The sequence below is a fragment of the Astyanax mexicanus genome, chromosome 1 (genome assembly GCF_023375975.1).
Source record: "Astyanax mexicanus isolate ESR-SI-001 chromosome 1, AstMex3_surface, whole genome shotgun sequence".
Lineage (NCBI taxonomy): Eukaryota > Metazoa > Chordata > Actinopteri > Characiformes > Acestrorhamphidae > Astyanax > Astyanax mexicanus.
The window spans coordinates 36,671,277-36,697,184 of record NC_064408.1 but is presented as its reverse complement, the minus strand read 5'-3'; the positions used below and the strand labels follow the sequence as shown (position 1 = coordinate 36,697,184).

General features: G+C 37.2%; 1 protein-coding gene and 1 long non-coding RNA gene across 2 annotated transcripts; both read right to left on the bottom strand.

Moving 5' to 3' along the window:
- Positions 1-6,554: 6,554 nt before the first annotated feature.
- LOC125782559 (uncharacterized) lies at positions 6,555-7,922 on the bottom strand. Its single transcript, XR_007425273.1, has 2 exons — positions 7,762-7,922; positions 6,555-7,000 (listed from the first exon to the last, which is right to left on the bottom strand). It is a non-coding gene; the product is annotated as an uncharacterized LOC125782559 (long non-coding RNA).
- Positions 7,923-23,653: 15,731 nt separating this feature from the next.
- On the bottom strand, positions 23,654-25,369 carry LOC111191796 (uncharacterized). Its single transcript, XM_049466887.1, has 5 exons — positions 24,921-25,369; positions 24,684-24,802; positions 24,487-24,550; positions 24,177-24,320; positions 23,654-23,957 (listed from the first exon to the last, which is right to left on the bottom strand). The coding sequence occupies exons 1-5, from the start codon at positions 25,211-25,213 to the stop codon at positions 23,948-23,950; spliced, it is 630 nt and encodes a 209-aa protein (XP_049322844.1). The 5' UTR covers positions 25,214-25,369; the 3' UTR covers positions 23,654-23,947.
- Between the last annotated feature and the right edge of the window lie 539 nt (positions 25,370-25,908).

Here is a 25,908-nt window from a genome sequence, read left to right as displayed (position 1 = left end):
AACGTACAGAAGCCATGGGACTCCTGAAAGCAATGGAAGCGTTTGAGTTTGTAATGATGACTGTGATCCAGGAAAAAATTTTGGAGACCATCAATATAGTGTCACAGGTATTGCAGAAGAAAGATGTGGATCTCCTTCAAGCAGCAAGTTTACTGGGGAATGCAACATGTACATTAGCACAGCTTCGGGACCAGTTTGACAATCTCAAATGTACGGCGCAAGGACTTGCATCTTCGTGGGGCATTCGGTGTAACTTCAGGCACAAACGCACACGCCGGATAAAAAGACATTTTGATGAACTTACTGAGGATCAGCGCCTAACAAATCCAGAGGAGATTTTCAAAGTAAACGTGTTCTATATGTGCATTGACACAGTTGTTTCCCAGGTCAGAACGCGATTTCATGGCATGGATTCAGTCACAAGGAAATTTCAGTTTCTGTGTCCAACGGAACTCTTACGTGCCAGCGATGAAGCGCTAAATGAATCTGCACAGACATTAGCTGCTATTTACAATGAGGATCTTTCATCTGAATTCTCATCACAGTTACTTTCGTTTCGAAATGCTCTCGGGTCAGAGATAAAAACTGTAAGTACAGTTAAAGGTCTTTTCGAGCTTTTGCTCCTGAGGCATTCTTCAATTCTGTCTAGTGTGACAGACGTGGCTACTGCTCTTAAGCTGTTTTTAACTATCCCCGTCACTGTGGCTAGTGCAGAAAGGTCCTTTTCAAAACTAAAAATGATCAAAAACTATCTGAGAAGCACAATGTCTCAGGACAGACTTTCCGGACTTGCTATGCTCAGCATCGAAAGCCAGCGCGCTCGTCGGATGGATCTGACAGAAATCGTAAAGGAATTTGCACAGAAAAATGTCAGGAGGAGAGGACGTTTTGGGCATTGTTAAAGGTAAGAGCGTTTTATTGCATTGTATCTGTTAGTAGGCTTGAATACAGATCGCTGCAGATTACTGACAAAAAGTGCTATCTTCCGTTACGTAGCATGCCAAGAGAGATTTTTAGCTCACGCACGGGCCTCCTCATTGTCTCCTTGCGGTGGGGCCCCAGAATTTTGCGCTACGCCTCTGGATATTATTTCATTCTTTAAATCTTTATTTAAATCTTTTATTTTTTTATAATTTTATAACTGTGTTGTCAGGTATAGAACACAATTGCAGCCTAAAAACCTCAGCATCCATTTAAAACCCCATTACCAATTGTCACGGCCTCGCTCTGTTCCCCTGTGTTTCTGCTTTTCCCAGTGTGTTTCTCCTGTAATTTTCCGTCACGTGTGTCTAATTTGTAGCTCCGCCCCTTCCCCAGGTGTTCAGTGTTTCATGTTAGTAAAAATAGTACCTGTTAGTCTATGTTTGCGGTCGGTCTTTGCACCTTCCTCTGTCGTTTGTCTTGCCACGTTTCTAGTAGTTTATCTTCATGTTCCATAGTTCTTTGTTTATTAGTTATTCTCTGTTTATTCCTCTAGTTTGTTTCCTTGATTATTTCTTGTTTATATTTACGTTTATTTTTCCTTGTATATATTTCCCCAGCCCTGTTTAGTTATTATCTGTCTAGATTTAGTTCTTGGTTTGTTTCCCTGTTTGTTTATGTTTTCATATTTTCTCGTTTATTTCTTATTTGTTTGTTTGTTTATTTGTTATTTAATAAATTCGTCTGTCTTACCCGCTTTTACGTCAGCTTCCCGTCTGCTCCATCGTTACACCAATAAAATAACTGTAAATATTGTCAGTACTGACAGTGATTTCAACAGATGGAGATGGTAATTTATCACAATCTTTAGCATAGAATGCATTTTAATTAATTTCAACATTCAAATGTTCTTATTTTATACTTTTTGTACTTTTATGTAATGAAGGAAAACAAGAACACAACAAAGGAAAGCAGAAGGTTTGAATCTGTTAACAAACAAAATTACAGTTGGTCTAACAAAAAGAAACACAGTTAAACTCTCCATTGTGTGCAAACCCTTGAACAGACAGCTTTTTCTAAGTCTCATCTTCCCTTCACCACCTCTGTAAAGAACTGAATTTCACATTTAGTAAATTCCTACTCTGAATGTGCTCATTATAAACACTGAACTAAGCAGAGATTCTGTGTTCCCTTCTTAGTATTCACTCATATATATATTTTAGCCCAGACTTCTAAATCTGTGCAGAAACTCCCTGTGTTTCCATCATTCTGGCCTCTGAATGAACGCTCTCTTTATGCACTTTATGACAGCATGGCTTTTCCGGAGCGGCTGATTGGCCGAGGCACAGGAAGCTCAGTCCAGAGCGACTTTTAAAACTGAGGTTGTCGTGGTAACAGAGTTTTGGCCCAAGCCTGATGACATTCAAACCATTCCTACACCCACTGCTACAGGCCAGAGGAATGTCCGCTACACACACACACACACACTTTCCCACAGATTTCCCAACACACACACATGCACCCACACACACACCAAGCCTTATACTTAAGCACATACACACTCACAGGCTGTCAAACATCTCTTCACACGCATACGCACAGTCTCAGAGAAATAACGGTCTTTCTCTCTCTCTCTCTCTTTCTCTCTCTGCCTCTTTCCGTCATCATGCAGTTCAATTCAAATAACGCTTTATCATCATGACTGTGTTAATATAACATTATAACATCCCCCTCTCTCTAGCCTCTAGCTATATATATATATACATATATATATATATACATATATAGAGAGACAGAGAGAGATGGCATAAGCTAGTTTATACAATAATTCTGACATGGTTACACTATACTATATGTATTGTATAATTAACCATGATTCTACCATGAATTATGAAAATGTTGTACATTTATTCTGCCATGATTTCATTAGTTTATAGTACTTTGGCTATTTTATATGCAGTTAAATGATTCCTTTTTTTTCTTTTTCCGTTGCTCTCTCTTTCCCTCATGCAGTTCAATTCAAATTAAGTTATATCATCATGACTGTGCCAATGTAACATAAGGACTCTCTCTTTACATAGAATAAACTATTTTTATACTATAATTCTGACATGGTTTTACTATTAATATTAACTATTAACAGTTAATAGTAACTATAGGTACAATATTGTACAATGTACAATGACTATGGTTTCATATAGTTATGTTATTACATTTCAAATTAATCTCTCTCTCTCTCTCTCTCTCTCTCTTTCTGTATGCCGGTCATGTCAGTGTAACATAAGGATGTCAATATATATAGTATATATTGTACAGTTAACCATAATCATACCATGACTATGATTTTTATGAATTATACCATGAATATGGTAATTATGTTTGTACTTTGAGTCTGCCATTGTTTTATTGGTTTATAGTACTATGGTTATTCTGTATTGATTCTTATATGCATTTATGTTTAAATTAATCTCTCTTTTTCTCTCTCTCTGCCAGTTTGCTATAGTTCAGTATAGCCCTTTTTTACCCACTGTAATCAGATCAGATGATTCAGATGAGAAACCTGAGAGTTTTTGAAGCGTCAGTCACAGACCCAGCGTTTCAAAACCATCGTTTATCCACCTGCCACTCATTTCTCTCCACACACACACACACACACACACACTGAGAATGAAAATGCTTTAGAGGCACCACAGTCTTCTCTGTAACAATCCGTCTCTCTCTGACTGCCTCTGTCTCTCTCTCTTACCTTTGCTCTACCGAAGAATCCACTCAGACAGCTGAATAGTCCCATCACCAACAGTGCCCTGGTCCAGGCCAGGGGTCAAAAGGTCATATCCAAGGGTCATGAAGGTGTGTGTACATTTGTGTGTATGTATGTGTGTTTCTGAGCTGCTAAATAAGTGAAGGGTGTGTTTGAAAGCTCCGCTGCTTTGCTAGAAATGGAGGCGGAGCTGCCGGACCAGGCCAGGCCTTATTCCAGCCTGGGGCAGCAGCCAAGGGGGTCGGAGCTCACTGCATACCAAACACACACACACACACACACTGCTGATTAATAACTGAAGGGAGCTCACAGATTGTAGACATGCTGCTTTATAAAATTAGAGCTAAAATGAAGACTTCCACTAAAGATGCTTTTGATGTGTTTAGCTCTGCTCTGTGATTTGGGTCTTGTTCCATTTGAACTCAGATCTTGGAATTTCTTATTTCCGTGTAGGAAAACTTAACTGGAACATCTCCACAAGTCAGATTCCTACTCGGAAAGTTGGCACAGCCGCTGAGTTGGAATCCTATATGGCTGCACCGCATATCAGTAGTATTTCATGATTTTTCTGGGTCTCATTAAATCAATCTTAAATTTGTGAATATGTTTCTATACAGTGCAAGGTTGGATGTGAAAAACATTGTATAATACACTGTTACCTTTTCATACTGGTATTTCTAACAATGCTATACTGGAACAATAGTACTCTGTAACACTCTGTAATCTCTGTGGGATTAATACAATTTATTTTATATGAATAAAACATTCTTATTCAAAAAAGTAGGACATCATTTTGTTTGGATTTAACATAAAACACCAATAAATGATGGTATTAACTAACTGATTTTGTAACTGTTTTGAAATAGTGTACAATTATCTGGATGTTTAACTGGAACACAGTTAACACAGTTGTGTGACATCATTCCCAACATTTGACCTCTGAGGTAAATGAAGCGCAGCATTAGTTCATGGGTTTCCTTAACTTCCTGTTAAAGACTAAAATCCACTTCCACAGATGTGTGGCCCCATTTTGTCAATGCACATTTGGCCCACATCCAATACAATACAGTGGTATGAAGAAGTTTGGGCACCCCTGACATTTTTTATGGTTTTCCTTTATAAATCATTAGTTGTTGGGATCAGCAATTTCAGTTAAATATATCATATAGCAAATGAACACAGTGATATTTGAGAAGTAAAATAAAACTGATTTTGCTATTTATAGTTATATGTTTGATTAAAATAAACATTGTTGTTTTATTCTATAAACTATGAAAGTAAAAGAGTGTCACCAGATTTTGAATTTTAAAAGCAGTTGAATTTTTAGCACTGAATTATTTTACATTGAATTATTGCATGTGATTTTTTTTGCCTCTGAATTAAACACTTTAATTTTTCAGTATATCATTTTCACTTATTTTATTTTAATGTAAAAAAATTCAAAAGCAATTCAAAATTCAAGTTTTAAAAAATCATTTAAAATAAATTCAGGTTGCTCAAATTCGACCTGTCAAATTTGACTGCTAAAATACAACGCTCAAAATTCACTGTAAACATCCGGGACACACAGGATGAGCAATCGATTCAGTCTTCAATCGAGCCAACAACCAGCCAATCACATCACGCTCCCAAGATCACGTGACAGGTAGCGCCTCACGGCCAGTAGTACAGCAGAGCCGCTCAACGCGGCTCACAGCCCCCTCCACTGCTGCTCTCGAGAAGGTGAGAGTAAAACAGAAAACAGGGCATTTACCTCACCACTGTGGCCATGTAATATCACTTAAACGGTGTAGAAATCATCACTTTAACCAGGGTTTGCTCTGTGGTTTGTAAACATATTAAATTAAGATAGATATCCAGATATACCTTGTAAACTAAATAAATAAATAAATAAAGCTCCTCTGTTCATTTCAGAAAGCACTTCAAACACGAACACTAGATCAATTATTTATAAATACAGCCAGACTGTGTGGAAGATAATTACTACTGTAGAATCTGAGATAGTAACTTAGTTAGCTAAATTATAGCTACCTATCTTGCTAGTTAGCTGTGGGACTGTGCGATTATAGACAAGATACTACCTTGGTTTGTTTAGCTATACCTTACTTACACTTTGCTGCAAAGTATGTTGCTTAGTGTACTGGCCACTGTCTAAATAAATATATTTAGCTATATTACACTTACTATACCCCTCTCAGGCCGGTCCTCTCATTAAATAAAGGAGATTTATTAGAATTGCTTTTCGTCTCTTTACTAACTAATTTAACAGAGATAATTTAAGATATGACCAGTATTTATTTTATGATATTGATTTTAATGTTTATATTTAATATATATTTTATACATTTGTTAACAATTCAACTCAGGCTTTAACTGAGGATATCAACAGTAAATAATAGTCCTAAAATGCTTGTGTAATTAAGATACAGCATGATTAGTCCTGTTTACTAGTGCATCTCAAAAGTGAAAATATATATATTTGTGTTTAATATCGTTCAGTAAACGGTCACATTTAACTTTTTTTTATTTTAAGTTTAAACTACATATTCTAGTAAACTGGGTTAAGGTTAGGACAGTAATTCTGGTTTAATTAACTTTTAGCCAGGTAAAAATGATTTGGAATATGTCACTTTACATGTAATGTATAATTTCTGTTAAATTATGATATTCTCATGATCTTCAGATTTTCTGAGATGCATTAGTAATTGGTTTGTGCCAAAACCAATGCAATAATAATTGCAAAAATGTTTTATATAAATGAAGTAAATACTGAATCCAAACAACACCAAGTTTAACACAGTCATACTTCTTGTCTTCATTTTCTTAAACAGGATATTTTCTCCCAGAAAAAGAAAGGATACTAAAAGGTAGGTAATGTTCTTAAAATGTTTAATTATATTCATGTATCAAATGCAGTAATTTTTCAAGTTTCTTTTGTATTCCACAGGTTTCCTTTCTCCAAACTTTTAAAGAACAAATAAAGAAATCCAATTTCATGCAGTCTGTGCTGTGTTTATTTGATTTATTTACATGTGCCATGTTCTGTTTTTCTTTAGTTGTTTACATGTGTTCTGTATTTTTTTTTGTATGTTTTAGGCAGCCTCCCTATATTCTGGCACATCATGTTCATCTTGTTTGTATAAATAATAAAAGCTGTTGCAAATAATGTGGTTCCTATTCATAATCCAAATAATTCTGCATAAAATCTTCAAGTGGTGACTTCAGAATATGGACAGATCTTTGTATTCTTTGACTTCGTTCTTTTCGTGGTGAACTCTCCATAGCTGCAAGCTGAAACTTCTCCATCTTCTTTTCAACCTTAAATAAAAACATCAGATTCACTTTTAGCGACAGCATTTACAAAATGTGATAATTATTATTAACATAAAACATTTAATATTACTAATATTACTCTCTCATGGGTTGCAATATTTGAGTCTCATTTATTAACATGACCTAAATATAAATAAAAATGTATAAAAGACATCACTAATAAATATTGCACTGATTACAAATTAGATAATGCCCACACATACATCTAGACCTAGTTACCAGCCTGAGAGGTATATAGTAACTGTAATAAATCTCCTTTATTTAATGAGAGGACCGGCCTGAGAGGGGTATAGTAAGTGTAATATAGCTAAATATATTTATTTAGGCAGTGGCCAGTACACTAAGCAACATACTTTGCAGCAAAGTGTAAGTAAGGTATAGCTAAACAAACCAAGGTAGTATCTTGTCTATAATCGCACAGTCCCACAGCTAACTAGCAAGATAGGTAGCTATAATTTAGCTAACTAAGTTACTATCTCAGATTCTACAGTAGTAATTATCTTCCACACAGTCTGGCTGTATTTATAAATAATTGATCTAGTGTTCGTGTTTGAAGTGCTTTCTGAAATGAACAGAGGAACTTTATTTATTTAGTTTACAAGGTATATCTGGATATCTATCTTAATTTAATATGTTTACAAACCACAGAGCAAACCCTGGTTAAAGTGATGATTTCTACACCGTTTAAGTGATATTACATGGCCACAGTGGTGAGGTAAATGCCCTGTTTTCTGTTTTACTCTCACCTTCTCGAGAGCAGCAGCGGAGGGGGCTGTGAGCCACGTTGAGCGGCTCTGCTGTACTACTGGCCGTGAGGCGCTACCTGTCACGTGATCTTCGGAGCGTGATGTGATTGGCTGGTTGTTGGCTCGATTGAAGACTGAATCGATTGCTCATCCTGTGTGTCCCGGATGTTTACAGTGAATTTTGAGCATTGTATCTTAGCAGTCGAATTTGACAGGTCGAATTTGAGCAACCTGAATTTATTTTAAATGATTTTTTAAAACTTGAATTTTTGCTTTTGAATTTTTTTACATTAAAATAAAATAAGTGAAAATGATATACTGCAAAATTTCAACATTTCTCCCAAATTCCAAATAAAGATATTGTCATTTAGAGCATTTATTTGCAGAAAATGAGAATTGGCTGAAATGACAAAAAATGTGCAGGGCTTTCAGACCTCAAATAATGCAAAGAAATCAAGTTTATATTCATAAAGTTTTAAGAGTTCAGAAATCAATATTTGGGGAAATAATAATCACAGTTTTCATGCATCTTGGCATGTTCTCCTCCACCAGTATTACACACTGCTTTTGGATAACGTTATTCCACTCCTGGTGTTATTTAAGCAATTCTTAATTATATTCCAGAGGTTTTCAAATCAGTAAAATCATATCATCATTTTTAAGTGGTTGCTTATTTTTTCCTGAGCTGTATATCACAATACACATTATGCATTGTAAGCCTCAATGCTGCATTACATGTTAGCTACAATAACCCTCTACACATGAGTGCATTTAAATTCTGTTTCTTTATTCACACTCACTGAATTACATATTTGGCTCCATACTTTCACTTTAAATTTAAACACGACGCCCCCCTCTCTCTGCTTAGCATGTCCCAAACACACCCATCCCACACACAGCTCAAACAACACACACCAGTGTGCGCTCCACATGCTAATATGTGCAGTTTTCTTGCATCTTGGCATGTTCTCCTCCACCAGTCTTACACACTGCTTTTGGATAACTTTAGGCCACTCCTGGTGCAAAAATTCAAGCAGTTCAGCATTGATGGTTCGATGGCTTGTGATCATCCATCTTCCTCTTGATTATATTCCAGAGGTTTTCAATTTGGTAAAATCAAAGACACTCATAATTTAAGTGATCTCTTATTTTTTTCCAGAGCTGTAGATCATGAAAAAAGAATGAGCGGCCTGCATTCTAGAACAAATCTTTAAATTAAACAATTCCCAGCATTTGTCTGTGCCAGCACCTTGGCACCTGAGTATAATATGGAATTGGCTCCCGCTATCTTTGCCAACACCATAGCCCCTTAAGTGTCCTACAGAATTGGAAAAACAGCTTCTGTCATGCCAAATCTTCTTGCTATCTGGGACTACCCGTTTTATATCCACATTATTTTGTCACATTTGAGAGTTTCTTTCTCCTCACAATTTATAATTGTATTATATTCAAAGTTAATACAGTCTAAAGTAATCTACTGCTGTTGACACTAATCATGAAGTAGCATTTTAACAGGTTGTTTAACATTATTTAGAGCATAGCTATCTAGATTTCGAACACATCCCTAAAAGATCAAACTGTTGTTGGGCACCGTACGATACCAACCACCTTTCATAGTTTTAGCTTTTTTGTCATTCTTATATTTTTCAGATTATTAAACTAACTTTAATATCAGACAAATATAACCTGAGTAAATATAAAAAGCACTTTGTCACATGATGATTTCCTTTATTAAGGGAAAAAAAAACATCCAAACCAATCTAACCCTGTTTTGTCTGACAACATAAGGCAGCTAAAAGATGAAAACATGAAACATTGGTAAACCTTCCCAGTAGTAACCAGCCTACCAAAATTACTCCAAAAGGACATAGACAACTCATCCAGGAGGTCACAAAAGAACCCAGAACAAAATTTAAAAAACTGCAGGTCTCACATGCCTCAGTCAAGTATTTTAATAATAAGATAGAGACTAGTTGGAAAACAAGAACAAAAGTTTTACATTTGCCAAAAAACATCATGGTGTAAATATTCTTTGGACTCACGCGACAAAAGTGGAACTTTTTGGAAGGTATGTGTCCTAGTGCAGGCACTATCCAAAACAGTGCCAAAACTAGATGGATTTTTTTTTATATTGACATTACAATTGACTTTTCTATAATGTAAATTAAAATCCTCTATTATATATCTGAGCAATTGCCTATTTCATATAAGAGCTAAAAGTAGAGAGATTGCAGTCTAGCAGGGTATGCAGTAAGCAGCTTTTCAGTAACCAATTATGTAACTATAAACATGAGTACCTGCTCATGTGTTGATATTTCCTAAGCAAATTAATACCTTGTTTCTCTCAATAAAAGACTAATCTGCTGTTTCACTTTTAAGACTTGAGCCATTACACAAGCACAGGATTGGGCAAGGAACAGGATTATAGTCGCGCAGACTGATCTGAAAACACGTCAGCGGCTTTACCAGCCTCCACGCTGCACATGCTAATACTGTACGCTAACACAGACACACTCCTTTTAGTGGAAAGCAAACAGCACTTCATAGATGCGCATTCCACACATGCTTATGCTAACCGCTAGCCTACAAAAACACAACTGTGTTTGAAAATACATACCTCAGATTAGCTCCGACCACTAACATACAGATACGCCACTGTATTAATCTACTAGCATGGTGCTATCGGAGCAGTGAGCACAGAACGAGCTTCATTATGCCCCTCATCAAGGCCATTTCTAAGAGTCTAGAGGGATGACTTGTGCAGACCCATTCAGTCTGTATGCAAGTACAAAATCTTTTTTTGAATATGTTAAAATGAAAAAAAAAAAGAGATATATACTATATTTTTCCTGGTTTAAGCAAATTAATGAAACAGTTTGTTGAAAAATGAAAAGGATTTGTTTGATCAATAATTCCAGACACATTAAATCAGTCAAGACATATCTTCTAAGGTTCATAATACGAAAAGCTAGGCTATTTTTTTTACAACAATCACTGGATTTTGACTGCATCCAAACATAGTGTCCTAAAAACACACCCAAATAGTCTAGACTTGTCTAGTCTAGTCGTTCAGAATGAATCCAAGTGTTCATTTATTAGACAAAATACATAGGACATATAATTTAAAATACATACATTTGACGTTTCAGCTAAATAAAATGTTCAAAAACTCATAGTGGTTATTAATTGTGGTAAGAATACCGTGCATAAACCCAGCTCAAGACTAGTCTTATCTTGTAGGTGGTTTTCAATGGTCTTAAGCTGTTATTTAATGGTCAAGGTGGTTAAAATGCATTTCATTCATGAGAAAATGTTCATAATACTGGAACCCCACACTAAAAAAGTGAAACAACCATATAATTGATTTAAAGAGCATTTTTACCTGGCTCTATAGAAACATATGATTTCTGATTCAAATGCAAAAAACATTAAACAACCCCATTAAACCCCATTAAACTCTTTACAATAAATAATTTGACTCACATAATATTTTTACTTCAAGCCAGAGATCATGACATCCAATCAGATCACTCCTCCTAGAGTTTTTTTGGTCAGACGTTCTCACACTCAGTCCACTGGTTCAGGTTATCTTCTCAGCTTGAGCTGCCAAAGCATTTTGTTTCAGCGGGGTTATATATTCTTATATTAAAAAGTATTTAAAAAAAAGTTCACATGATTCAACGGAACTAAACATTCTGTACTTCTTTTTATGCGAAAATATACAATTAAAACATGTTATACATTTCTATTTCTTGTTAGTTTACTTGTTCTTGTTAGTACTGCTTATAGCTAGAAACAGACTTGCCTATCACATTTTTTTTTACAACCAGACATATTGCCAGTACCCTTGTCAATCAAATGTTGCAGCAATTAAAGTGAATAACACTAGCCTACCTCTAATGTGACCTTGGATTTGGATTTCCTTCAAGGCCAGATACTGAAGGCAAGCCAATGTTAACAAGGCACTGCCTGGACAAATCAAACTGAAAGAAAATATATCCTTTGCTAGCCACACACACACACACAGAAAACAACAAGCCTTGACCCCACCAACCCCCTCACAAACACACGCTAGAATGTCTGTAACCCCAATTAACATGATTAATCAGGTCATAGTCATATACACACTACAATTTAACCTCCATGGGAGCTTTAATTAGTGACAATTGATCTCTACATTACCATATGAAGTGTCTACTTTCACTATCTACGCTGTAAGCAACACTGTTTACTCTTTACCTTCCTATTACCAGCACTGTTGTGTAAATGTTTGCAATTCATTAACAACCATTTTTATCTATTTAATAAATAATTATGAAAATACACATATCTCTGCTGAAGCTGACAGATTTAACACTAATCAATAGAGAAAACACTGTAAAAAGCGGACCAGCAAGATCGGAATGGTACCACTTTAAAATAAGACTACCTTTATAAAGAGTTTTTAAATGGTTTAGTTTATTAATGGTTACTAATTAGGTTTAAATGCCATAAAAGTCATTAATAATCAGTTATAACACATACATAGAAATGTATGTAGACCTGTTGTTTGCCAAATAGTGAACCCACTGCCACATAACTGGTTATTAATGATTTTTAAGGCATTCACAACCTAATTAATAACCATTAATAAACTAATTGTAAACCATTTATTAACCCTTTATAAAGGTAGTCTTATTTTAAAGTAGTACCATCGGAACTTTATCAATGTAGATAAATGTGGGTTTACCTGGAAAAAGACAGATTGAGTTATAGCTGTTAACCATTAAATAATAAATACTAAAATATTCTTAAACCTAATCTATTTTAAGCTGGCACCAAATATAAAAAAATATTGTCTTTTTTTCATTTAATTAGAAGATTTTTCAATTAATTTATTAAATCAACTGACTGAACATGACCAAGGAAAACTACTCAACAATACTACTTCTAATAGTACACCAACCCTCCATTGGAGACCCTTATCCAACTTACAACCCAACAACAAAAGGGTGAGTAACACTTTACCAGTGGAACCTCAACTAAATCCCATTCATCTAAACAAACAATTATAACACATAAGCACACACACAATCAAACAACTCAAACAAAAAAAACTCTCTAACAACCCAAAACTAAGAATAAAGGTGGCTGCAGAGCATGCTGGGAGTGAAGCCTCTGAGACAAGAGTGAAGGGAGTTGACAATTTAAGATGTTTTGACGTTGCATGTTGTTAGGATAACTCAAATAAAAGTAAAGCATAATTTACACTGATTTTCAAACTACATATTTTACTTTCTACAGATTCTACTGACTGTTTGGACTCCCAGAATTTCCCAGAATGCCCCTGTTGAACTCACTCCAGAACCCACCAATCACCACATAGTTCCATATCCTCAATACCTTAGTTCTTATCATGTTCAATACATCAATACATTGCTGTGTATTTAACCCTGTCTGTTTGGTCTTTTTATTATGAAAATATGCCTCTGTTCCTTAGTTGTTTTTTGACCATGTATTGTCTATATTTTCCTCCCTTTTACCTTATCCCTGTGTACACTGTAAATAACATTTGAACAATAACTTACTTTTTTTAATTTATCTTAATTGCATAGTTGGTTTCCCTCATAATTTAGCTCACGATCAGTGTGGTGTTCTGGACTCTTCGATTCCATATATTCAGAAACAAGATACCCTTATAAGGAAGGCCATCACTCCAAAAAAAGGATTTTCATGGGTATATTTTCAGAGAATTTTGGAAAAACAGGTCGTTACATTAAGGAAAAAATTTGGTGGTTTAAAGACGCCTGTTCTGTGTGTGTGAGGCTCGTATGTAAGTGAAGTCGCAGCCTGCAGATCCCTGATTTGAATAAAGTTGAGCTCTGCTGAGCTTTTTGCCGGAGGGCGCGGCTGCTTTCAACGCAACACAACCCAGCATGCACCGCAGCATGCAGCGGCTCTCTACACTGAAATTAATAGGATGTGTTGTGCTAATGTACGGGAAGAGGGTGCATCTTTCTTGCGGGCGGGCCGCACTAACACTAAAATTTTAATTCAAGTAGTGGGCCACAAAATATCGATCTGCGGGCGTAATTGGCCCATGGGCCACAAGTTTGAGACCCCTGATCTAATTTTTTTTTTTTTTACAGTGTGCATCTGTTGGTCTGTTTGACTTTTGCCTGTTCATCCACTGTGCTTGGATCCCTTTGGATACCCATTACAGGTGTTGGACAATGAAACTGAAACACCTGTCATTTTAGTGTGGGAGGTTTCATGGCTAAATTGGAGCAGCCTCGTGGCCAATCTTCATTAATTGCACATTGCACCAGTAAGAGCAGAGTTTAATTAGCAGGGTAAGAGCACAGTTCTGCTCTAAATATTGCAATGCACACAACATTATGGGTGACATACCAGAGTTCAAAAGAGGACAAATTGTTGGTGCACGTCTTTCTGGCGCATCTGTGACCAAGACAGCAAGTGTTTGTAACGCATCAAGAGCCACGGTATCCAGGGTAATGTCAGCATACCACCAAGAAGGACCAACCACATCCAACAGGATTAACTGTGGACGCAAGAGGAAGCTGTCTGAAAGGGATATTCGGGTGCTAACCCGGATTGTATCCAAAAAACATAAAACCACGGCTGCCCAAATCACCGCAGAATTCAGTGTGCACCTCAACTCTCCTGATCCACCAGAACTGTCCGTCGGGACAATACATTATTATGTTCTAAAACCAGGTGTTTCAGTTTTATTGTCCAACCCCTGTAAGTACATATTGATTCATGGTTTAAAAACTTTTTAAAAAGTTTTGACTGGATTTGGTCTTTTTAAATAAACCTTTTGATTTATTTTATAGCTCCAGGCGTCTTTTTCTGTCTTATTCTGTGGAGGTCATGTCTGGAACAGGGTTGAAAGCACTTCTGATCAAACGTGAGAGCTGCCCAGTAACACAGTATATAAAGTGCTTTCTGAAGACGCCTGTGTTCATATCTGTTTGGAACAGATTATCTCTCCATCAAAACAAATCAAATCAAATCAAGTTTATTTGTATAGCGCTTTTTACAACTGATGTTGTCACAAAGCAGCTTTACAGAACAAAGAGTCTGACAAAAAACTGACTGTACAATACAGAACCCACTGTGAATGCCGAGGCTAGGAAAACTTCCTCAGAGCTGGAGAAGGAAGAAACCTTGGGAGGACCAAGACTCACACACACACACACACACACACACACACACACATATATATATATATATATATATATATATATATATATATATATATATACCACTGGTCAGACAGCATTTATTAGTCTTGTTCTTGTTGTCACTATCTGTTCTGTAAAAGTAAAGAAATTTTCTAAGTTTTCTGACTTAAAGAGTGTCCTTTATTATGCAGAGGACACGGCACAAAGTTTAGCAGAGCTTAATGATGCTAAAATAACCTAGAACGTCCTTAATGAACACACTTAATTAAGCTTAACTACCCACAGCAGGAGCACAGATAGAGCACCGAACAACACAATGATTTTCAGACCTACACTAATTGCTTGAGAAATATGAATATTTTGTGCAGGTTAACTGAAATTGATGTTCTGGAAAGAAAGGGCTGCATCATCAAAAAAGTGATTTAACACAGGAATATGGCCATTTACACTTCATTGAGAACTGATGGGGGTTATTAGCACCCACAGGGCTTCAGAAGTAAAATATATTTCTACTGTTTCGCTACAGTATTTGAATAAAATAATGTAAGTGCGTAGTTATGTACATATGTACCATCATCAAGAGCTTTATTAGAAGTGCAACAGTAAAACTGGGCAGGTCCTCCTTTTGTACTTAGTAAAGGTTTATTTATTAATTGCATACAGTACCAGTCAAACGTTTGGACACACCTTTTTCCATTCCTCTCCTCGTGTGTTTTCTTTCTTTTGATCATTTTTTACGTTTTTACGTTTTATGTTTAATATTTAAAATGTAATTTACGTAAAATGCAAAATTAACCGGCAGATGTGCATTGCTATCTTGGCAACACAGGCACGCCACACAAGCTCAACTTGTCCACACCACTGCCCGTTACAAACACACAAGGACACACAGCAGTGCACAAACACAATTTTTACATCAACAGTAAACAGAATTGCCCATCAGGATAGAACAATAATCCGAAAAATAAAAATTTACAGTAGCTTTGCCTCACCTACCGCATCAGAAATAAACAGTAACTCAGACATTAGGGCATGGCAGCACTACAGCCAACGGGCAAAGTAAGAGTTACCGTATTTTTCGGACTATAAGGCGCACCGTATTATAAGACGCACTATCAAAGAACGCCTATTTTCTGCTATTTTTCCATACATAGGGCGCATCGCATTATAAGGCGCGTTAAGTGACGCTAGAAAGGGTGCCTATATCAAAGTGAACAGGGGTGGCGCCATGTTTCCCTTCCCACACCGGGGGTGGTCGCTTGCCGGTGGAGCGTCTCAGTATATATAAATCTAGCTCTTTCAAAGTCAAACGAGTGCTGGATATTAATCTACACAGATTCCTCTCCTGAAAACTGTTTATTTGGGTGAGTAACGTGCTTCAGTTTATTTACAGTAAGCTTAGATTTCCAGATGTCCACTAAGGCTTGCTGCACCAGCGTTAGCATAGCTATCCGCTAGCACGCTAGCTAGTCACCTAAACTAGTAAAGTTAACCCAAACTTAAACGACAGCGTTACACTGAGTAATCCTGCGTGTTCTGGTAAGACAGTGAGATATTAGCTAGCGATTCGTCCCCTGTAGCTTGTTTTAACACTGTAAACAAGCAGATTACAGGCTGATAAAACTCACCTCTGAGAGAGTTAGCGCTTAGCATCTAGCTAATGCTAGCCAGGCAAAGCAGCACAGACTTACAGGCCGATAACTCACCTCTGAACGGTGAACGATTAGCGATTAGCATCTAACTCTAATAATACTGCTCCAGCAGTATTAAAAGTGCTAAATTTAGAAAATACTGATCTCTGAACAGTGAAAAAGCTAGCTAGCTAAGCGGTTAGCATCTAGCTAATGCTATTGCTGCTCTGCACGGAGTGTGTGTTTACTGCTCCTTACACCTGACGGGTAAAATTTAGATAATACTGATCTCTGAACAGTGAATAAGCTAGCTAATGCTATTTGCTGCTCCAGCCTCGGAGCTGCACGGCTCTGGACTCTGTATAGCACTGAAACTCTGTATAACGCTGCACGGGTGTGTTTACTGCTCCTTACAACCTGACGAGTAAAATTTAGATAATACTGATCTCAGTGAATAAGCTAGCTAGCTTAGCGGTTAGCATCTAGCTAATGCTATTGCTGCTCAGCCTCGGAGCTGCACGGCTCTGGACTCTGTATAGCACTGAAACTCTCTATAACGCTGCACGGAGTGTGTGTTTACTGCTCCTTACAACCTGACGAGTAAAATCCATACAGAAGGCGCACCGTATTATAAGACGCACTGTCAATTTTTGTGAAAATTAAAAGTTTTTAAGTGCGCCTTATAGTCCGAAAAATACGGTAGTTTTATGTTTATAATTTAGAACACTTTTATTATGTTAATATTACTGTTTATGGATGGAAGTAAAAATGTTAATATCAAACCTAAAATTAAAATGTTAAACACAGGCATTTAATGCATAATATTTTTAGTAAATTTGAGTCTTCTTTTATGTGCATTGCAGGCAGAAAGCAGCATTCTTATATATTTTTCACTGGAACATCATTCAGGTCTGAAAGGGTTAAAATAGCAATCCGACAAAGATAGAGCACACCTGGCTCTTAAATGTTTAAGACTGGACTCTTAAGGACTCTCAGAATTTTACCAGTATAGTGTGAAGCTATGTTGAGCTTGTTAATTAAGTAAAAATAGTAACTTCTTTGCAGGGTTAATGGTATGATCTATCTTTAGCATTATAAGCCTGTCGGGAGCATCAGCTAAAAACACTGTATTTCACAATGCTGGGGGAGAATAGAGGTGGGCTATTTAACAAAAAAAAAAATTACTCATCATCATGTTTCACTACAAACCAAGTCCATTTCACACCAGATTAGCATCAGCAAATTAGCCAGTTCTCACATTCAAAGGCAGCTAAAACTTAATCATGTTATACTGGTTTTACTCTAATAATCCATCCGAAATTCCCCCTATACAAAAAATAAGAGTAATCCCGAAGGCTTTAGAAGACATCTAAAATGTGGCTAATTTGCCATACATGTTTTTGTGACATCATAGAAAATATAAATGGAACTTTAAAATCAGTCAGAATTCCTCGATATAGATCCTTTAAAACACAGTGAAAACATAATATTAAACTAAACCCTGCCAAACAAAAAAAAAAATCAAACAACACAAACACACACAGTAAATTCCTGACCACCTACTTCTGCATTCTCCACCTCAACAGACCACAGCGCTCTCAAAACCACATACATAACACACAACACTCCCTACTGTATCACATACCCACACACACACATTTCAATAGAAAGAATGTGGCGCAGTCTCGTGATGAAGTGCGTACAGAACTGTTTGTACAGGAAGGAGAGAGGGAAAGAAAATGTATTTACTTATGTAATCAAATTTAGTTTGTTGGTGTGGTGAGTGCTTTAAAAATGCCACATTTGTACTGGAAATATTGTTATTTTTCAATGCATTTATTAATCATGAGCCAATATTTGTTTATGATTAGTCTAACCTTCTTTAAATTGCTCAATTTTCTTGTGCTTCTTTCTTCATCAGAATCATTTGTGCAGGATCAGGATCAAAACAACAGTTCTGTTTGAGCATCAAGCACTTTAAATGAATAACCCCTTTTTTTGGTCTATTTTCATACACAAGACGCACAAGATTATAAGGTTGTATTATGAGACACTGGTAAGGAACAGGGGTGTCGCCATGTTTCCCTCTAATTTAGCAGGTCTCACCAATGGGTGGTGGATAACTAAGTTAAGTTAAGCTAAGCTAAGTAAACAATGCTGTAATAAAAAAGACTTTCTTTTAAAGTCACATAAGTGCTAGATGCTCATTTACACAGATTTCTCTCCTGAAAACTGTTTAATGGGGTTAGTAATCCGTTTCCGTTTATTTACAGTAAGCTTAGGCTTCCAGAGGTCCACTAAAGCTGGATGCAGCAGCACTAGCGGCTAACCACTAGCACTAGCCGTGATTAGCATCTAGTAAATGCCACCTGATAGCACTACAAAGAGGAACCCTGAGTGTTTTGATAAGCAAGGGTGATATTAGCTAGCGGTTTGTTCCATGTAGCTTGTTTTAACACACTAAATGCGCAGACTACAGACCAATAATACTCACCTCTGAACGGAGAATAAGCAAGGGCTTAGTGTGGTTAGCAGCTAATGCTAATACTGCTCCAGTCTCGGTGCTGGAGAAACTAAACTGAAAATCTTGAAACTGAAAAGTGGCTTTACTGCTCCTTAATACCTGACTGGTAAAATTAATACATATGGTGCACCTTATTATAAGGCACACTGATGATTTTGGGGAAAATTGAAGGATTTTATGTGCCTTACAGTGCGAAAAATATTATTTACATTATTATTAAAAAAAACAAATGATTCAGACCAATAGAGCAAAGTGGCAAATATTCTAAAAAAAAAGAAACACACTGTATGAAACTTTAAAACTAGAATCAATACTCAGCAAGAAAAAAGGAGGAAGTGAGGGGTATATATTCATAAGATTCAAATAAAAGTTCAAAGTTCAAATAAATCTAAATAGTCCAAATAAAATCTTTTTTATTATTATTATTATGTTGAAATAGGGAGGTGCCAGTTAGGGGTGGGAATCACAGGGCATCTGATGATTTAATATTATCACGATAACCCCAATAACAATGATATCACAATACTGTAATTCTGAAATACGCAATATATCGCAATAAGTCAATTCTGTATAAATGAGTGAATGTATGAATGAACCTTTATTGTCATTGCACATTGTACTAGTAGAATTGCACAAAGAAATTGGATTACAGCCCCCTTCTCCCCTTGGTGCATTAAGAAAAAAAGGCAGTAAACAATTTAGAAAAGCATAACATAAATTATTAACTTTAAATGATAAGGTATACCATGTACACAATCCACACAAATGCTGCATCAACTGCATCAAAAGCAAACATGTTTAAACAGAACCAGGTCTGTCTATAAATGAACTATTTGTTTTTTGTTTAACAGAGATGTGGCCTAGTTGTAAAAAATATATAAATATATATAAGCTTACTGTCTGTAGTGGAGACTTAAAAAGGGTGGAGGACGGGGGGCTTTAGAGCAGCACCGGTGTGCATGTGTGTGTATGTGTGTGTGGGTGGGGGGAAGGGAGGGGTGTGGATGGGGGGTGGAGTCTGTAGGTGTCCGCTGGAGCAGCACAGAGAAGTGGAGGAAGGGAGGAGGGGTTTAGTGTTGATCTGTGTGGATTGGGCATTTATGGAAATACGGAACAAATCGCGCCCTGTGTTGGTTCAATACAGGACCCAACATTTAGTTGCCAAATAAGGGGCAAGTCCGTTTATTAGGTGCCGGTTGGCAACCCTAGCTGTGGAGGTCCCCCAGGGAGAGGAAAGAGTGTCCAATGATCTTCTTTGCCGTATTGATGACCCTCTGTTTGGTCTTTTTGTGTGCTGTGGTACAGCCGGAGAATACACACAGAGATATATAGTATATCAGAATGCTCTTCACGGAGCAGCGGTAAAAGACAATCAGCAGTTCCTTTTCTTGTCGATTCAGACCCTTAAGAATCCTCAGGAAATAGTGACGCCCCTCCTCCCCTGTCTCTCTGCTTCGCTCGGCTTGACTTTAGTTTCTGCACATGCTCGTCTTTCCACCCGTTCTTGGGCTCCCTATCTCCTTATAAAGGCATTTTTTCCCAGCTGCATCCCAAGCCGGGGCAGCGGTAGCGTATTGGACCATGACCCTTACGATCTGATTTCGAATCTGCATGAGAAGCTTGTTTAATTTTATACACAAGTAAAAAGCTTGAGTTAATACGTTAAATTCTACAGATGTATTTTAAACCCTAGTATCTATACGTCACCTTCCAATGCCTCTACAATCTCCAACTCCCAGAATGCACCTCTCAGTCATGTTTCTCATCCAGCCAATTAGCACCTGTGTTCTGATTAATTTTAGGTGTTTTTCCATGTCTATATTCACCAGTCTGTTGCAAAGTATTGCCTGTGTCTTTCCAGCTGCATACCGAGCATTATTTTTTTATTTGTCTATTTTCGTGTATGACCTATTTTTTTTTGTCTTTTGTCTCTGATTTTGTCTCACCCTTTTACTAGATCTCCTGGACTTTTGTGTGTACTCAGATCAAGTTTGTTGGTTCAGCTCTGATTATTAAAGTCACTCCTAATTTTTACTGCAAGCGTATTACTCCAGTCTGTGGCGTCACACTATATACTTCTACCTAAGTAATGAATGTCAATAATTTTGACATTAAAACAATGCAATATATAGCAATATCAATATATTTTGCCACCCTACTGCCAGTACTGCATAACATTAAGTTCTAGCCAACTTCCAGCTCTGGCAGAAATCAATTAAAAGTCTGGTAAATGCATACAAACCACTTTAAGGGCCTGTGCTTCAAAAACTAAAGAAATCACTAGGGGTGCTATTTTGTTAAAGCTGACACTGTCATGGTCTGCTTGAAACGACCAGGAAATGTACCATCAATGATAACGACAATTACACCATGATGGCTTTTGTTCCCACAAAGATTAATGAGTGAAGACACATGCTAGCACACTCTAGCAAGAAAATTAGCACCTGTCACATCGCTCTCTCCCTCGCTTTCAAAAGAGAGAAAGAGAAAGAGAGAGAGAGACAAAGACACGTTGTCCAGAATATTACCTGCCAATCACGGCTAACCGACAGCTTTCATCATTTCATTTCCCTCAGCCACTCTGAAACGGTGCTAATCACAGGGAGACAAAGAGAGAAATCATTCCCTGAACCAATATTGACTGTAATGGATTGGGGCGCGACAGTACGTTAAGAATACCAAAACACTTCAAGCACAATTCCGAGGCAAGCCGCTGGACGTGATGGTCTTGTATGACCCTTGTGTGCATTTGGGGGTGTAATGATATGCTGATGCATTCCCAGTCAGCTTATTTGAGCTCTTCAGTGCTTTGATGTCGCCTCCATTCAGGGCTGCTGGGATAAATTGAAATGGTCAATTGCTGTTCTCGCGTGTGCTACTGCGTATTTTACACAACAGAGGACACCAACAGCAAGTTTCTGCCAAACACATGCTACACTGACCCTGTCTGTCTAGTCAGTGGTTAAACTTAAGGGGCTTTTAGCTCTTTAGAGACTTCTGAGAACAAAAATAATAAAAATATATGTAGGTCTCTGTTAGTTAAACTGTATATATTGGGTGCAAGGGTGCAGCATTTTTAGGCAGATTGTGCATGCTCCCAAAAAAAGGACTGTCCCAGTAGGTAGGCAGCATATGATCCTTCATGGGCAACAACCTTATTTTACCCCAATTCTGAAATCAGGGTGAGATGTATCCTTACTGGTGAAGGCAATCCCATGATGCATTTCACCAGCTCAGAGTTCCAGATTTAAAAACATCTGCAGGAAAGTTTCTGTACAAATGTAAGTACTTTTCTTCTGTATTTCCACGCACTGCTGCATGTGTTCATCAAACTACTACATTTAACACTGTTTTAAAGGAGAACTGTATAATGGATGTAGTAAAACATGATAAAAAGTACCGAGATCAGTTTATCCAAATAAATAGCTTTTCCCCCTGTTATCCAGGCTCAAAGTAGATCCACACCTCCTAACTAGAATTTGGAGAGACCTGACATTTTAAACGAGGCATTGAATGTATTCAATCATTCTTGCATATCAGTACTAAACTTTTACAACTTTGAAATGTTGCTTTAAGCATTTAAAACATGGCACATGCTATTTGCCCCCAGGTGTAAATAACAGTGTGTCCTATTGCTAAAATCGTTTTGATGAAAGTCAGTTTAAAAAGCTTTTGTTTCAAGTTTTGTTGTCTGCATACCTCAAGCGGCTCTGTTTGTGGCGTGTGCTCAGAAAAGGCTTCTTCTGCATTACTCTCTCATACAGCCTCTCCTTGTGCAGAGTGCGCTGAATAGCTAAACGAGGCACAGTGACTCCATCTGCAGCAAGATGATGATGTAGGTCTTTGGAGGTCTGTGGGTTGACTATGACTGTTCTCACCATCCTTCTCCTCTGATTATCTGAGATTTTTCTTAACTAAAACTGTGTATGTGGTTATTCCATTTCCTCACTCTGTTCCTCACAGTGGAAACTGACAGCTGAAATCTCTGGAATAGCTTTTTATACCCTTTCTCTAAACCATGATGTTGAACGATCTTTGTTTTCAGGACATTTGAGAGTTGTGTTTTAAGGTTAACATGTTGCCACTCTTCAGAGTAGAAGCAAAGAGAAGAAAAACCTGCAAACTCCTTTCGTGTTCCAATAATTAGTGATAAATGTATTCAAATCAGTAAAATGACAAGGGTGTAATTTAGTTTAAAGGATTATTGCACACTTTCTGTAAATCCTATAAACTTCATTTCACTTCTTAAATATCACTGTTTATCTGATATATGAAATTGCTAATCTGAACAACCATGATTTATAAAGGAAAATCACAAAAATGATCAGTGGTGTCCAAACTTTTCATACCACTGTAGTTTACTGTACTGTGCTTTCTGAATGCAATATCAAATCATCATTAGGGAAAAAAATATGTAAACAAATTATACTGTATATCAAACACAAGAATAAAAACATTTTAGTGGAGAAAAGGGGCATCCCTAGAAGTTTTGTCCTCTCTGTTCACCCTCAAATCTCTGCAATATAAAACAATACACCGTCACTGAGGAATTAAATTCACTGCCAGCATGTTTATTGATGAGGAAGAGGCTGTCCCTGCAGTCTCCCTGCATCCGGGTCCGAGCCTCTTTTGAGCAACGGAGGCAAGGAAAAACTCCCTGAGATCATCAGGAAGAAACCTTGAGAGGAACCAAGTCTCAAAAGAGGAACCAGTCCTTCTCTGGTTGACACCGGATAGCTCCAACACTTCTTCACAGGACGGTAAGGCCCAATCCCATTTCACCCCATGGCCCTGCACTCCCTCGCTCGGGGCACAGCACGGCCGACGCCGCAGGACGGAAGGTCCTATGCAATCCTTAAATGAAAACAACAGCAATCAATAAGACTTTTAGAATCCATAAGAACAGGAACTTAAACTAATTTAACTTATTTTAACTCAACCTATTGCAGTTCATTTTCTAATACTCACACAGAAAAAATTCACACAGTTCATCCAAATCCTTCACACAGTCTGAACACACACAAAAGATAGATGACAGTTTAGTAAATCAGCTGAAGAAGAGAAGACTGGTACCATTGAAGGACAGGCGGTTCTAGTTGGGCTCGTTTGAATGGAATTGGACAGTCCTGTTTATCAGTGTTGAGGCGGCGCTTGCGACCACGTCGCTCCATCTCATCACAAGTACAGGGGATGAGATCACTTCTCTCCACAGGAACTCTACAGGAGGACAGTACCATAACATCTTCAGTAAATGAGGAGTTTTATTTAAAACTGACAGGGTTTCATAACTCAGTTAAATACTCAGGTTGGAGGCTGATGTTTTTCACATGATCATTTTTAATTTTCTACAATAAAAATAGAATTTATAAATGAAATCCTGTACCGTTCATCAGACAGACAACCAGGAACATCAGAGACGGCCAGGCTCTTGGTGATAACGTCAGTCTCTGCAACACATTAACAGCATTGTGGCAGATTATCATCACTACAGTATTAAAATAAACATTTAAAGTTTGATGTTTAATAATGACTAAGGCTACCAAATATGGTAAGTAAACTTTCTTATTTCCCATAATGCACCTTTCTCCAGCTCCAGTCTGGCCCTTTTCAGCTGTGGAGCATCCTTGTGTACGTTCTTCAGATTCCTCATGCAGGTGGTTCTCTTTCTGGAGAGGAGCTTCTCACGGTTCTCACGTCTCCTATAGGGGAATGGTTAAAGAACATGTTGAAATGAGCATCAGTGAAGAGTAAAGAACAGTGTTGATGAATCAGAACTGAACCAGTGTAAAGTCTATCTGGTTAGATGATAGAAAGTACCTTGTTGTCTCTTCCACCGTCTTCTTCTTTGGAAGAAGCTCCACCTGATGATCTTTAACCTCATCCTGCAGTCCGTTCTTTATCTCTGTAGTAGTCGGCTGATTTTTCTCACAGTCAACAGTAACAGAGAGTGTTGTTTCTGCAGGTTTGTGGGCGTATTTCTCGTTCCTTTTGGGACGGCTGAATTGCCCACTCTGGAACTTGTCCCAGCTCTGCCGGTTAATCTTAATCCGGCGCTGAACTTCTGTCTTCTGGTTCAGACTCGTGTCTTTGACTGAGTTCAGTTCAGACATCTTAACTGATACAGCAGATACCAGCAGGGTTTCTCTGAAGATCCAACAGTTGTGACTCCAAACTGTAGACTGAGTCCTGACTGATGTAACTGTTGCTTTAGAATGGTCAGGTGTGTGATGTCACAGCGGAATCTCTTCTGCAGTAGCCATGGTGACAGGCTAGCTAGCTAGTTCCACTAACAGGGGTGTGCCATATCGTATTTGGTATTTGCTATTTAAGGTGAAACTTTAAGGGTATTTTGATATAACTGTTTATCCTCTTACAAGCCTAATTTTACCAATTTCTGCCTAAAATGAAATATCCAAATTTTAAGGCTTTTCACTCTAATATTAAATAATTCAGAGGCAATTTTATGAAATAATATTACTTAGAAGCCTTTACAAAATTAAAATTAAAAAGAAATATCATAAAAACAACAAAAAAAATGGCGCTTTTCAGATTTTCTATTTTTATTATTTATTTTCAGATCAATAAAATGAAATAAAATATTTATATGCATGTATATTTATATGGAAGTGTTTTTGCAGCTCTATATCAGATGTTTACATCCACCACGTAAAATTATGAACTGCTTCCTTTCACTGGTTAGATATATTATTCATCTGCTCCTGATGAAAGTTTTATTTATTTTTTACATCATTATTATTTTATACAAAGTCATGGACATTTGTTTGCTGCAGTAGTGTAAAAATAT